Raw genomic sequence first — 14,660 nt, 5'->3', positions numbered from 1 at the left:
ATAGGAACCCAACCCAACCAATGAAGCTTTTTTTTTAGGAAACCCAACTTTCTCCGATATGTTTCATACCTGAACGGACACAACGAAAGTTGAAGGTTGGAACGTGGGTTTTACGACCGCAGACTGTAATACGTACATCTGGGTATATTACCACATTATACCAGTACAAATACAATCAACAGTTTATAATTTCATTATATTTTGATAACTAATGATTGTTTGGAAATCATTAATATTGCAAATTTATATTTGAGGTCTTCCAACTTTGTACCTTTCCTCAATGATATCTTGCAGAATGTTTGTTTAAAAAAAAGTTAAAATAATAAAAAAGTTGCAACAGGGCTCGTCCGGGATTTGAACCCGGGACCTCTCGCACCCGAAGCGAGAATCATACCCCTAGACCAACGAGCCGATGGGTTGCCCATGGACCTATAAGCCATACCTACACAAGGTCACCCATCATGGGTTCAATTTAATATTCAAGTCAAGTGTAGAATATTCATTCTGTTCCTTTACTAAATCAAACAGCACAGACAGCTCAGAAACCGAGTTGCGGCAAACAGAGCAAGTGTGAGGTCACGACAATCTATAATTTGAAAAAACCAAAACTTAAACTGTCAAATTGCATTATCCTGACGTCACCTTTGCTTTGGAAGCTGCCAAACAAACGAAGTTAGTTTGGTTAGTAGGCTTACCGAAACTGCCCTCTGAATATAACAAAACACAAAATAAATAAAAACTGCAATCTTCATCAAATCACAATCTAAAAAACACTTTGAATTGAATGGTGTTGCGTTGGTTGCGGACAATCAGGGGTGTTGATGTTGCAGCTGCCAGACAACGTTGCCAGTGTGTTGTTTTTACTACTCTCACAGTGTATTTACTTAAAATTTCAATATTTAAACGTACAAAAACAAAACTACCCCTCCCTTGGTGGTGTGAAATTGTTAAATGTTTGCTTTTTAATGCACAATAATTTAAAAGTGCGCCTTTCAGTCTTTCTGTAATCTGTAACAACTTGGCAACATGGCAACACTGTTTAAACGTCAACGACAACAAACGGCTTGTTGGCTATTATTATTTGGCTTTTGCTTGCAAATTTTGCAATTTAATATTGAAAAAACAAACCGATAATACTGCTACCAGTGTTTCTGTTATGTTTAACATGTTTTCCCGCAAGAATACCTAGTTTTGACCCCAGTTTCAGTGATAAAATGCCGGTTTTCGTCAGCGCCTAAACCGTCACACACAATTTGAAATGTTAATTGCTATGAAAAGGAAGGAGTTTTGTTGACCCCACTTCGACCGGATCCTCAGATAAAGAAAAGCACGTTTTTCGGCCCCAAAGACATACCGGTAAGTGGTCCTGTTCAGTTTGCAAACTTTAGGAAAAGTGTCACATCACCTGTTGCACTTTTTAAGTACTTAAGATTGTTTGTATACAGACGAAATGGGGCTACAGTTGGTTGCCTGTTGATTACAGCAGGATTTGGCAAACGTATCGCGGTCAAAAATACCAAAAAAACTGGATTTTTTCCACGTAAAAAAACCCACATGACTTGAACTGTTATATCACAATACTCAGCTGAATTTATCTAGTTGTTGTGCTGAAGTTTTAATCATTAAACTGCCAGCCTGAAAATTGTGGTTATCTGAGCACGTTTTGTTAACGTGGGGTTTTTTGAAGGAAAAATACTTATTACAGCAGCTACCACTTTTGCTTTAAAGTCCCTGAAGAGTGTATTAGCACACCCACAACTTGCACACATCCTGTCAGTTCAAGGTAGAAGTATAAGGAAAAGTAAAGAAGTGAATGAGCCCTGCACTACCATCTTCGATATGATAGTAAATCACCCTTACACTGTACCTAAACACAATACATTTTCAGTCTTTTAAACTCATAGTAACATGATCAAAATTAATGCAGTTGGAGTTGGTGTCTGTCAGTTTAAACTTTAGTAGTGAGTCTAAGTGCCTGCAATTTGTTATCCTACCCTTCGATTCTGCTTAAGGTCTTTAGTATCCACTATTGCTTCTATCTAAAAACTCTTGACACAAAAGTTATTTTAAGTAAAAGCCCTTAACTGAAGATAGAGCAAGTAAGAGACAAGGTCAGTTTTCAACCCTTTGCCTCACACTGACATTACATTTTACTGCCCTGTAACACCTTTTAGACCCTTAAAGTTGCTTTGGTACTTAATTATCTTGATGGTTCAACCAAAACAACAAGATCAAATAAGCTTTCTTTAGTTAGTTGACTAGTTCCTGTCCCCAATCTGACAATGTTTTCCTCTATTTAAACTTCAGAACTTTTTTTAAATTGCAGTGTTCCAACAACAAAAACATGGCCCAGACCAGCCTTAACTCACAAGAAAAAAGCAGCACTTATGAAGCCATTCACAAAATTGGAAGAGGTTGGTTACTCCAGCTACAATACTTTTCCCTAAAGTAAATTTGAAACCTGTTTAGGGGCCTACGGTACTGTGTACAAAGCACGCAACAAAGAAACTGGACAAGAAGTAGCTTTAAAGAAGGTCTGCATTCCTGTCTCTGAAGATGGTATTCCCATGAACATATTAAGGGAAATAGCCCTTTTGAAACAGCTAAATGTCTATGATCATCCAAATATAGTGAAACTGTTGGATATTTGTCATGGACAACAAATGGGCAAGGATTTGATGATGTTTTTGGTGTTTGAGCATGTTGAACAGGATTTGGCTATGTATATTGAGAAACATCCCAGGTAAGTTCCATTTTAAGTCCCTGTACCACTTAGGACAGGGTGATTAAATGTGATATGGATTGAATGTCTTAATGTTTATAGTTTTAGATTATAAGTTATATTTTATTGTTTATATACCAACAATGAAACAATTCTTGGAAGGTTTTAGAACACTTGTAGAGGGCTCTGGTACATTCAAAATGGTTCTAGGGGCCTCTGGGTAGTTAAAACAATTCTAGGAAGGTTTAAAATACTTGTAGACCCCTCTGGCACTTTTTAAAAGGTTTTCAATAGCATTTAGGGATGGAAAGGAACTTTTAAAATGGTCTTAACTGTATCTGACCAGTTAAAACAGTTATGGAAAGGTTTAAGACACTTGTAGAGGACCCTGGCATTTTTTAGAAGGTTTTTAGTAGCATTCAAAGTTTTCGGACACTTTCAAGATAGTTCTAGAGGCCTCTGAAACTGTAAAACAATTCTAGGAAGGTTTAAAATAGTTGTAGAGGCCTCTAACACCTTTTAAAAAGTTTTCAATAGCTCTTAGAGGTCTCTGACATTTTCTAAATGGTCCTAGAGGCATCTGTCTATTTAAAACAGTTATGGGAAGATTTAAGACACTGGCACAACAGTTCAAAGTTACTAAACCGAGTTTAACACTAGTTCTTAGTGTGTAATTTAAAATGTTTCAACTTATTTGAATATTTGAACATTGAGTTGAATATTTGCAGGGGTTTTCAAACAACAGAAATCCGAAATCTTTCTCGAGAAATCGTGAACGGAGTGGATTTTTTGCACAGCAATCGCATTGTTCACCGAGATTTGAAGCCCCAAAATTTGCTGGTGACCAGCAGTGGCCATATTAAATTGGCCGATTTCGGCCTGGCCAAAACCTACGACTACGAAATGAAACTGACGTCAGTGGTACGTTTTTTTTCAGTGTTATTTGCCCACCTTACTGTTTAATTATCGAAAACAGGTGGTTACACTGTGGTATAGGGCTCCTGAAGTGTTACTAAACCTGCCTTACGCCACCCCGGTGGATATTTGGTCCGTAGGGTGTATCATTATGGAATTATACACTCGCAAACCGTTGTTTTGCGGCAAATCCGATAAAGAGCAACTGAGTGAAATTTTAAGGTGGTTAACTGCTTTTTGAGGTGTTTTTGTTAATAATTCCTTCTCAGGATACTGGGAAAACCCCCGAAAAGTGAATGGCCGGAGAAAACCGCCCCTATAAAATGGAGCGCTTTTGATGTAACCGAAAAAGTGGATTTAAGGACTATCGCCCCTAATTTATGCGAAAACGCCTTAAGTTTAGTTACGGTATTTCAACTCTGTGTACCCCAGGGTGTTCAATTGCTTAGTGTGAATTATAATTGCAGAAAATGTTGGCGTTCGATCCTGAAAAGCGCATAACAGCCTTGGAGTCTTTGAGTCACGACTATTTTGTGGAGGAGCCCCTCAATACTTAACAGGTTAAGGTTGAAGCACTTTTCTTAAGTTCCAGAAAGGCATTTTTTAGCTTTACGGTAATCCTTCTTGTTTTTAGGTTATGTTAGTTTAGTTAATGATTAACCACTCTAAAGAGAGTGTTTCTATTTATTTATCCACCCTCTTATTTTGCTTTATTAGTTTAAACGGACTACGTTAATTTAAATATAGATCACTGACATATCTTTAAGGTTCTTGTAAATATTAAAATATAGTAATAAGACCATTTTAGCAGTGTTGCAATTTATAAAATTAGTATATTGTGACAATATACGTTTATTTTCTTTACATTACTTAACATGTCTTGATTTGTCTAAGCTTTCCTTGGGTAATAGATGAGTCAAAGGAAAATATACCCAGTTGACTATATTATATAGGCCTTATTGTTTCTAGAGGTCTTTGGCTGAATGGCTGGTGATAATGGCAAAATACGAATCAAAGACAGGGAGAATGGCATGCATGAGAGGTCTGTAGGTAAGTAGGAACATATTATCATTTAAGGGTACAGAGTCTATAGAGCCCAATACTTTTGGTAAATGTGGAGAAGAAAGAGAATCTGGAAGTGCTGGGTAACAGAGAACCATCAATTTAAGCCTTCAGTAGTCTGCATACAAAGGGGACAGGCAGTTTTCCATTACTACAAATAATATACAGCAATTTAACGGTAAAGGTAATTTATTACGATTGCCTTGCTTATATTCATATGCTTCTGTATTTACTTGCTAATCGGACCTTGAATTTTCAGTATAAACGGCCTACGTTGGCAATTTTATTTAATTTAAACGTCTCGATTGTAATGTCTGTTATGAAATTTTTTCGTGTAAAGATTTACGCTATATTTGTCACGCAAAACAAGCACATTATACACCGATGATGGTGAAACACCCGCCTTAAGTGCGGTTTCAAAGTAGAAATCTCGAATTTTAAATTGTTTTATGTTAATAGAGATTTATTCACTTTTACTTATTTTTAAATCACACACCTCACTTATTATTAAAAAAAAAGTGATTATAATTTAAAATTTTCTTAGAACCAAATAACCAAAAAAGTTTCAAATATGTAAATCCAGTGGCACACGCATTTACCACTTTGCACCACCGTTATATAGGCAGATGATAAACCATCTTCAGTAGTACCCTGTGCAACGTTGACACGTCTCCCACGAACCAAAAAACGGTCAAACGGAAACACCAAATTATCAATATTAATTAGCACTAACAGTGTGACCACTGAATTTTAATTAAGTAGCTTAGCAATTCATCAGTGCAAGTGCGTAGAAAAATGGTTCACGGGTGAAAACTGTTTTAAAGCTGCAATAGTGGCAACTGCGCTTTATTAAACCGTACAAGCTGCGGGTTCTTTCAGGTACCCAGGTGGTATCGGCTCTAGTCTCTGATTGCGTTCGCTGCAGATTCAAGTTGTAAAGTGTCTTCCGCGTTTTCAGGGGTTATGTAATCTTTGTTTGTGGTTGTTTTAAGCTGAATTTCGTCTCAAGTAAGTATTATTGGTTTAAATGTTACTACACTGCATGCCGACACGTTCTAATAATTTATTGAGAGTATTTTTTGCAATAAGTGGTCTAAATAGTTGCTTTTTTAAATTTTTTGAAACTTTACAGAGGATGTCATTTTTGTTGAGAAAATTACAAATTTATCAGAAAAAACACCCCAATTTCTGTACCAATGTGTATTATAAAATTGAGATGTCTTTTCTGAAAATAAAAATGTAATTTCCATGAAAACGGTTACAAAAGGGGGAAAAATAACTGATACAAAAAAGTTCCCAAATAAAATAAGAAATTTTTAAGAAAAAACATTATTGGCGCACTAGAATCTAGAAAAACATTTGGGGAAGGTGCTAACACTAAAAGAAAATAAAACTTAAACTCAACACTCTGTATTTCTTTAACAAAGCATTTGTGGACTACAATTTATTTATATAGCAAAACTATTTTTAGACGTAGAAAACGTGGTTTAAGTTTGCGTATTAAAACCTGAACCACCCTGTATAACAGACCCTTTGGTATTACTACCTGGAATGGCAAAATCACAAAATGGCCAAACCTTTCTAGCATTGCACCCTTATTTCGCTATTATAATACCTCAAACAGACTCTCGTTTCTTTATAATTTGGGGTAATTTGCTATACAGGGTGTTCTTGCAATTGATACCAAACAAAAAGCTTTACACTCATCAGTTTAAAACCATCATGCTTTATTGTTTTAACTACTTCTCTGACATAATTATTTACATTTTCAAGGTTTTTTTCATTATATTTTTGCTCCTAATAATTATTAATTTATTACTGTGCGACGCTCACGCATTAATACGTATTCATACCTCATAACATCCGGTAGGTCATTGAAATCTAGATTGTTTTATTTGGTTTTTTTGCAGGTTTTGCCATGTTTGAGGCCGTTTTATGAGTGCAGTGAATAAGTAAACAAAAATGGAAAGAGTGTTCAAAATCAAGACCCGTTCAGAGCCGGACTTATCCAACCAGTATCCTTCAGAACGCAGATACTCTGCCTCTATAGTCTTAGGATTGACCACTGTACTTATCCAATTATGCTGCTTCTCGATTCTCATGGGATCATTGGTTATTCACAAGATTTACGTCATGGACAACCTGCAGAACTCCACCAATGTAACCATGCTGGCTGAAAAAATTGCCAGAGACTTGGTTTACAGCAATCGCAGCTACATGCACTATTACATCAATATTCCAGCTGTAATAGTTGGAGGATGTTTCGTAATGGCTATGGGTGATTTAATGGCTTTTGTTGCCGGACTATGCGCCTGGAAACGCTGGTATATTGATCACAACATAGCTTTCTTCTTTGTGACCTGCTGTGCCTCCACCTTAACCTCCAGTGTGGCTTTTGTCGTATCAGTAGTAACCACTTTCAACATTGAATTTGTTCATTTGGACGCTCCTGGTGTTAGTGTTAGTGATATTAGTCCAGTGTCCATTGGATTAGCCGTTAATATTATTATACTATCATTGTTGAACACTGCTTGGTCGGCTATATCAGGCAAAGTGGCCTACAATGGTATGCGCAGCCGGTATCCGGATGATATTGTGGATAAACGTGGACAGGTGCGGGTAGTTCGAACCACTCGTAGAGGAAACTGCGGGGCAATCAGTACCATCCCAGCCGAAGTGATTAATTACGCCGCATTAGGCAAAATGGTCAAATACTTACCCAGGGTGGAAAATCAACACTTACCAAAAGAGGAAAGTAGTGCTGAATACCAGCAAAGAGTTGATCAATTTTTGAATTCTGATCATTCAGAAATAGAGCAACTGGACGACTGATGATATTATTGATATATTTACTGTGATACATATACCACTTACAAGTCCATATGTGCAGTGTAAATCACAGCACTGTTGCTAGTTTGTGATTAGTCAAAAACTAGTAAAAAAATTCTTTGAATAATCACAAACTATACCCACTGTGCTGAGATTTACACTTATGCCATGTAGACTTAGCATTAATTTTATTAGTTTGCAGTAGTCAACATTTATCGTCAAAACTAATAATAATTTATTGTAGTTAGCTTTTTTATGACTGAATCAAAGTACACAAGTAGTTTTAAGTAACGACCAGTTTTATACAACTAGTATGTATTAATAAGCAAAATAAACGTAATGGCAAAGCAATTTGTTTTGTTTTTGATTTCTAAAGTAATTCATTAAATGCAAAAAGTTTTGTTGTTATGGTAGAAACAAGCTTAAAACAAATCACTCAAACTATAATGTAAGTAACAATCAAATAACCCAGGTAAGTCAAAGCATTTATTAATAAAACAACAATATTAAAAATATAGTTTCGCTATCAGGAAGCTCGTACAGTCGGCTAATAAATAATGCATTGAATAATCTAGACGGAATGTATCAATAATGTTATATACACTATTTAGTAATACAATAACTACTATTATATAAGAAGAATAATAGATTTACGTTAAAAGTAATGGGAGTTAAATACTCACTGTAAATTATTACCTGCTAACAAGATTAAGTATAGTATAATTACAATTTTTTTTATTGGAGATTCTTTGGTTGACATTTTTCTTTCATATTTACAAATTTAAGGCACCAAATTACTACAGAAATGATTAAGTACATTTTTTGTGATGTAATAATAACTGAGAAATCACTTAACTAACGTTACGACATTGTACTTTGATCTTATCAGTGTTTTCACCGCATAAAATGGTTTAGTCACAGTTTCGGTGCAAGTTTGATGACAAAAGTGCACTGAAAGCATTTTTAACCATAAAAAATAGCTGAAATATTACAAATAAAAGCTTTTCTGCAACAGTACAAAATGTTCTGGTGAAGGAAAACTTTATTTTACAACAACTTCATAATTAATGGCAAAATTTTACTTTGAACATAAAGAATATAAACAAGGTGGTCGAAACTTTTCATTTTGTCACATTTTATCGCTGCGTCTCCGGAAAAGTAACATATTTGTATTGAAATCAAAAAACTGATTAACTTCTAAGAAGGTACTTTAATCAGTTGTTATGTCTGCTGATGTAAATGTAAAACTTGAGTTACCATTCCGAAGAATCAGCAATTTATCAAAATGTAAAGTTTCACCTTTTTGGCAAAATTTTAAACAGTCAAACCTGGAGAACAATGTTGCACCCTATTGTCAGGTGGGGGATACTTGCAACAGTAACTGGACACAACCCCAGTCAGGGCAAGCAGGAGGGTCAATACTGAGAATCCACACACTGCTGCTGACGTCATGTCTGCCAATGGGGTTCCTGGACTAGGGTCATAGACCAGGAGCACCACTAAACCTCCACAGGTGAGTAAGCTGAACATACTTAGCACCATGTAGCCTGTAAGCCAAAGGATTAAGGATAATCATTTTCCTGAAAAGTGCTTCAAATTTCTGTTTAAAAAATCGTTTTTTTGTCATAACTGTCAGACCGTTGGAGCAATATTGATCAAATTTGGAACAAGCACTTTATTACACGTTATTACGGTCAAAGAACCAAAACTAACCCAACCCAACTTAAAAATTGTCTTGAAAACGGAAAATTCACTTAAGAAGTTTAAAAAATATTATTGTAGCCAGTTTTCATAGTTTTCAGACAAACTGATAGACTTTAGTTTTGAAAATTGACTTTTCATGCAAATCCAGAGACTTTAATACTGAAAATTGACTTGTAGACATAAAAACTACTTTTTCAAGAATTTTTTACTACAAATTCATATATTTAAACCTTAAAAATTGACTTGAACCCCAAAATGTGACTGAACTAATGAAAAGTGACATCAGAAGCTTAAAATTTGCATTTGCAGTAAGTTTTCATAATTTGAAGACAAATTTCAATATTTTAGTCTTGAAAATAGTCTTAGATGCAGGACATTAACATTAGATTCATGAAAATTGTCTTGAAAACGAACTTTTCGTGCTTTTTACTTTGCTTTTCATTTTCTTTGAATTCTGGACTATTTTTAGTGCTTCAAAACTGCTTTCAGCTTGGAAAATCGAGTTTCAAGACTATCTTCACCAAGTTATTGACATAGCAAACTTAAAAAAACAATTTTTATATTCTTCATAGACTTAAAATAGCATTCCAAGCTTTGTCACTATTAAATCGACTTCTAGACACCTCAGTGCTAAAAATTCGGGTATTTCTTAGTAAACTAGACTGTTTTTAGTGTTTTAAGGCTGTTTTCAGTGCCTCAAATCGAGTTTCAAGACTATCTTTACAAAGTTTTTGACTTATCAGGCCTAAAAGCCAGTTTATCCACTGACCATAGTCTCGAAAATGTTATTTCAAGCTTCTTCACTATTAAACTGACTTCTACACATAAGCCAAAGGATTAAGGATAATCAAATTTGGGCTTAGAAAACAACTCACCAGACAAATAGTTTCTATTGGGTAGCCAGTAGACATTTCGCGATCGGCACCCTAAAATCCCCATCACAATACAACTGAACCCCGCCACTGTACTGAAATCCAAGTAGTACGGTCTGCCCATAAAGGAGAGCATGTAAAAACTCAATCCAGTGGTTACCAAACCGCATAAGAACATTATAAAAGCTGCAACCACCAAAGCTTGACCGGAAGGATTGGATCGTACGCTCAAATTCATCCAGGACTCGGATTTCTGGGAGTAGGTGGTTTCGCCGTAGATGCTCTGAACAGGGCTGGAGCACATGGGTGGCACTATGGCGGTGTTGGGCGGTTTCTCCTGGGCGGCCAGTTGTTTGGCACCGATCGCGTAGTTGAGTTTTTGCTGTGCTTTCGAGTGAATGGGCGGTCTGGACGGACGTTGGGGTGAGTTGCGAGGAGTTTGGAACGGGTCTTTTGGAATAGGGGAGAGCGGAGGAGAGGCCATTCGTCTTGGAAGACGTGGGGAGACCACCTGTAAGTGAAAATTCTCCATTAAAGTTTAATACTTTTGATCAAAAAGTACTAACCTTGACTTTTTTTGGGGTAGAAAGAAGCTCGTGCAACTTTTGGGTGGCAATTGGATTGGTGCCAGGTCTGGGGGAGTTTGCTTGCTGAACTGGACGTCCTGGGGGTTTTTGGGGGGTCGATTGCTGGACATACTCATATCTGGTACCCGTCCGAGCTGGAGAGCTCTGAATGTACTCGTAACGGTTCTGGTGATTCATTTCCGGTGGTTGAGGTTTCGGATTGCTAAGATACTCGTATCTGTTTTTTGGTTAGATTAAATCCAAATATATATTGAGTTTCTCATGATTGTTGATAAAGTGAACAATGTAAAAAAGTTGGTCTTAACTTACCGACTATTGTTCTGGTTGCCTACGACGTTTCCCAGTTGACTTACTGGTACCAAAGCGTACCTCTCACTCCTACTGGTCAGTTCAGTCTCTTCTTCCGGTTCTATAACTGCGTACCTATGGCAAACAATGTTATCAAATCTACAGGGGACTTAATTGGTGTACTGACCTGTGTACAACACCTGGAGCAACCTCAACGTGCTCCTGTCTTGCTGAAGGTACAAACTTGGGGTCCTGCTGCTTCATAGGAATGTACTCGTACCGGTTCTTTTGGACTTTGCTAGGTTGTACCTGTTGGGTACTACCGTATCTACTGCCTTGCTTCTGTGGTAGTTGTATGTACTTTTGGCCTTCGTTGTTCTGGGCCACCACCACAAACTTTTTGCCTTTGATGAAACCGTTGTCGTCCACAATGACTTCTTCGTAAAATTCTTGCTCTTCGATGTTGTCCACCAGTTCATCTTGGAAATCGGTGAGGGAATTATCGAACACAGAATGACTGGTTTGGGCCCCAACTGGGGAGTGTCTGATGCTCCCCTGGGGGCTAAGGGCGCGTTTCGGGGGGTAAAATTCGCTTTGCTGACAGAAAGCCGGGTTTGTGTAATAATTTGGATTGGCGTCCATTCTTTACTAACATTACTAGCTGAAAAATGACAGGAAATCAGTTATCTTAAAAACAGCAAATGTGTTATCGCGCCTACAAAACCTTGAACTATGCAAATAAATTTAATATCAAACATTATTACCTGGAGATTCTACGGTCACATTTACACACGTGCCACCCTGTATAAACAATTCACTTTAATCAAAAAAATTTACAAGAAAAATGTGAATGAATTGTCTGTATGGTCTGTAAGTAACCGGCGAAAAACGTAACTCCAACGGACGATAATGTCACTAGAGTCTAGGTCGGGTTTGACTGGTGGCCGTACCAGCGTAACGGCTATGGTTGGGGGGGCCCCCTCGCAGCTGCATATGCCTCGCGTCATATGTGTATTTATTTGGGGTTGATACGACCATAGGCGTACCACAATAACTTTCTCCCTGTGAAGAACTGTGAAGTGTTTTTCGACAGAAAGAACATATGAATGTACGCCACTGTTGTACACGTAAACTTGACGCGCGCTAACACACAAAAAAGGTAATGGAAGCGAGTGCATTATTATCATTCTTCCTGCGTATTTACGTGTATAAGGGCCCCCTTTTAATGGGGCCGAGCCTTTGTTTAAGTCGACCAAACTGAAAAGTATAGAAACACTCCAATTAACTAGTTACTTTTGGTTCTGGTACCAATAAAACGAATCCACCCTGTATGCTGGAATCGAAGAAGTTAATAGATTTGACCAATAATACAGGGTCGATCAGTTAACAGCTGTTGGCACGTGCCATAAACAGCTAAAATCTCAACATCTGCCAACCAACTGATTTTCAGTTGAGGGCCTTTAGTATTTTCTTAAGCAACTTGTTATTTCAATTCTTGACGATTGTTTACTCGTTTTAATCAATCAATAGACCAGTTAAATATTATTGTTTACTAGATTGTTTACAAATTGAACAATCTATACAGGGTGGTCCAGTTTTAAATGTCAATAATTCACCAATCCATAGCCAATTAAAAAATAAGTTGACATTCATTATGTCATTTTCCTGAAAAGTGCTTCAAATTTCTGTTTTTTTGTCATAACTGTCAGACCGTTGGAGCAATATTGATCAAATTTGGAACAAGCACTTTATTACACGTTATTACGGTCAAAGACCCAAAACTAACCCAAGCCAACTTAAAAATTGTCTTGGAAACGGAAAATTCACTTAAGAAGTTTTAAAAATATTATTGTAGCCAGTTTTCATAGTTTCCAGACAAACTGAAAGACTTTAGTTTTGAAAATTGACTTTTCATGCAAATCCAGAGACTCTAATACTGAAAATTGACTTGTAGACATAAAAACTACTTTTTCTAGAATTTGTTACTACAAATTCATACATTTAAACCTTAAAAATTGACTTGAACCGCAAAATGTGACTGAACTAATGAAAAGTGACATCAGAAGCTTAAAATTTGCATTTGAAGTAAGTTTTCATAATTTGAAGACAAATTTCAATATTTTCGTCTTGAAAATAGTCTTAGATGCAGGACATTAACATTAGATTCATGAAAATTGTCTTGAAAACGAACTTTTCGTGCTTTTTACTTTGCTTTTCATTTTCTTCGAATTCTGGACTATTTTTAGTGCTTCAAAACTGCTTTCAGCTTGGAAAATCGAGTTTCAAGACTATCTTTACCAAGTTATTGACATAGCAAACTTAAAAAAACAATTTTTACATTCTTCATAGACTTAAAATAGCATTCCAAGCTTTGTCACTATTAAATCGACTTCTAGACACCTCAGTGCTAAAAATTCGGGTATCTCTTAATAAACTAGACTGTTTTTAGTGTTTTAAGGCTGTTTTCAGTGCCTCAAATCGAGTTTCAAGACTATCTTTACAAAGTTTTTGACTTATCAGGCCTAAAAGCCAGTTTGTCCACTGACCATAGTCTTAAAAATGTTATTTCAAGCTTCTTCACTATTAAATTGACTTCTACACTCATAGGTGCAATAAATTGTAGCATCTCTAAGAAATTCAGACTGTTTTTAATGCTTTTTAAGACTGAAAAATCGAGTTTAAGACTATTTCTAAAAGTCAAGTTTCTTCAGTAATAAAAGTAAAAAATTTTGGTACCAAATGCTACAATAATAGTCTTGAGAACTAATTTTTAGAAATAAAATAGTCCGAAAATTTAATTTACTTCTAGTCTTGTTGTCCAGTCCAGAAAATTGAGTTGTACACCAATTAAAGTCTTGAAAATATACTTTTGGACTCTCTTTAATCCTAGTAAAGTCAGTTCTAGCATTAAAAGTCAACTTTTATATTATTTTTAGTGGCAAAAAATGAGTTTCATGCACAATACAATCTTTGTCTTGATTTCCGGACTTTTTTTAGTTCTTGAATGCCAGTTTCAGACACTCAGCCAGGATGGCAGTCTGAGAAAGCGAATCATAAGACCATTCCTAGTAGTAAAACAGTTTTTAGACTATTCAGTACAAATTTGGACTTTCACAAGTCTTGGATGTTCAGTTTTAAACTATAAAACGATTTTTTAAATTGAAATTTGGAAGACTGTATCTTTCTTAGGAAACTTTTTTTTCAGAAAAATGACACAATGCAAGTCAACTTATTTTTTGATTGGCTATCAAATGGTGAATTATTTACACTTAAAACTGGATATGTAAACTAAGCAGTAAGACTAATAGATAAAATCATCTCAATCATCTAATAGAATAAAGATTACTACTGACTATTTCAGAAATAGTTTAAACATCTTTGGCATAAAACTCTAATGAAAATATCTGATAAAAATTATATATTGCATTCTTTGTACTAATTTAAGGGCTTTTAGCATAAATTTGCCGTTTTCTGTGCATTAGAACCTTTCTGGATCTACATAACTCCACTGGTGACAAAAATAGCATTTTTCTCAGTTTTCATAGCTCTTTTTAGATTCCATCCAGTCAATTTTAGTTTACCTGAATTTTACTCTGTGATTTTTGACAGCATTTAACTTCTGATACTCTTTGCACTATTTTGCTTTTTTAAATCTGAACTTCTCTTCAAACCAAACCATCA

The 14,660-nt window shown here is 35.9% G+C and overlaps 3 protein-coding genes and 1 non-coding gene across 6 annotated transcripts; 2 read left to right on the top strand and 2 right to left on the bottom strand.

The window, feature by feature from the left end:
* Positions 1 to 339: 339 nt before the first annotated feature.
* Positions 340 to 411, bottom strand: TRNAP-CGG (transfer RNA proline (anticodon CGG)). The gene has a single exon. It is a non-coding gene; the product is annotated as a tRNA-Pro (tRNA).
* A 622-nt stretch (positions 412 to 1,033) lies between these two features.
* Cdk4 (Cyclin-dependent kinase 4) lies at positions 1,034 to 4,506 on the top strand. Of its 2 annotated transcripts, none has more exons than XM_081979662.1 (7): positions 1,034 to 1,356; positions 2,327 to 2,414; positions 2,470 to 2,743; positions 3,451 to 3,643; positions 3,699 to 3,859; positions 3,907 to 4,045; positions 4,105 to 4,506. In XM_081979662.1, exons 2-7 carry the CDS (start codon positions 2,345 to 2,347, stop codon positions 4,192 to 4,194), a joined length of 927 nt encoding a protein of 308 aa, XP_081835788.1. In that variant the 5' UTR covers positions 1,034 to 1,356; positions 2,327 to 2,344; the 3' UTR covers positions 4,195 to 4,506. The 2 variants fall into 2 exon arrangements, with proteins under 2 accessions (XP_081835788.1, XP_081835789.1); XM_081979663.1 differs by lacking the exon at positions 1,034 to 1,356 and adding an exon at positions 1,731 to 1,783.
* A 99-nt stretch (positions 4,507 to 4,605) lies between these two features.
* On the top strand, positions 4,606 to 7,879 carry LOC145729055 (uncharacterized). 2 transcript variants are annotated; one of them, XM_081979665.1, is made up of 3 exons: positions 4,606 to 4,687; positions 4,758 to 4,877; positions 6,610 to 7,879. In XM_081979665.1, exon 3 carries the CDS (start codon positions 6,662 to 6,664, stop codon positions 7,529 to 7,531), a length of 870 nt encoding a protein of 289 aa, XP_081835791.1. In that variant the 5' UTR covers positions 4,606 to 4,687; positions 4,758 to 4,877; positions 6,610 to 6,661; the 3' UTR covers positions 7,532 to 7,879. The 2 variants fall into 2 exon arrangements, with proteins under 2 accessions (XP_081835791.1, XP_081835790.1); XM_081979664.1 differs by lacking the exons at positions 4,606 to 4,687; positions 4,758 to 4,877 and adding an exon at positions 5,420 to 5,707.
* A 122-nt stretch (positions 7,880 to 8,001) lies between these two features.
* Positions 8,002 to 11,948, bottom strand: spdo (sanpodo). The gene is made up of 6 exons (XM_081979661.1): positions 11,744 to 11,948; positions 11,167 to 11,640; positions 11,001 to 11,114; positions 10,671 to 10,908; positions 10,108 to 10,615; positions 8,002 to 9,075 (listed from the first exon to the last, which is right to left on the bottom strand). The coding sequence occupies exons 2-6, from the start codon at positions 11,619 to 11,621 to the stop codon at positions 8,843 to 8,845; spliced, it is 1,548 nt and encodes a 515-aa protein (XP_081835787.1). The 5' UTR covers positions 11,622 to 11,640; positions 11,744 to 11,948; the 3' UTR covers positions 8,002 to 8,842.
* Positions 11,949 to 14,660: the final 2,712 nt, after the last annotated feature.

This window comes from Ips typographus, linkage group LG5 (assembly GCF_016097725.1).
Source record: "Ips typographus isolate SLU linkage group LG5, UJ_Ityp_2.0, whole genome shotgun sequence".
In the NCBI taxonomy this organism is placed as follows: Eukaryota; Metazoa; Arthropoda; class Insecta; order Coleoptera; family Curculionidae; genus Ips; species Ips typographus.
Note: the sequence above shows the minus strand (reverse complement) of the source record. Positions and strands in the feature narration are given on the sequence as shown.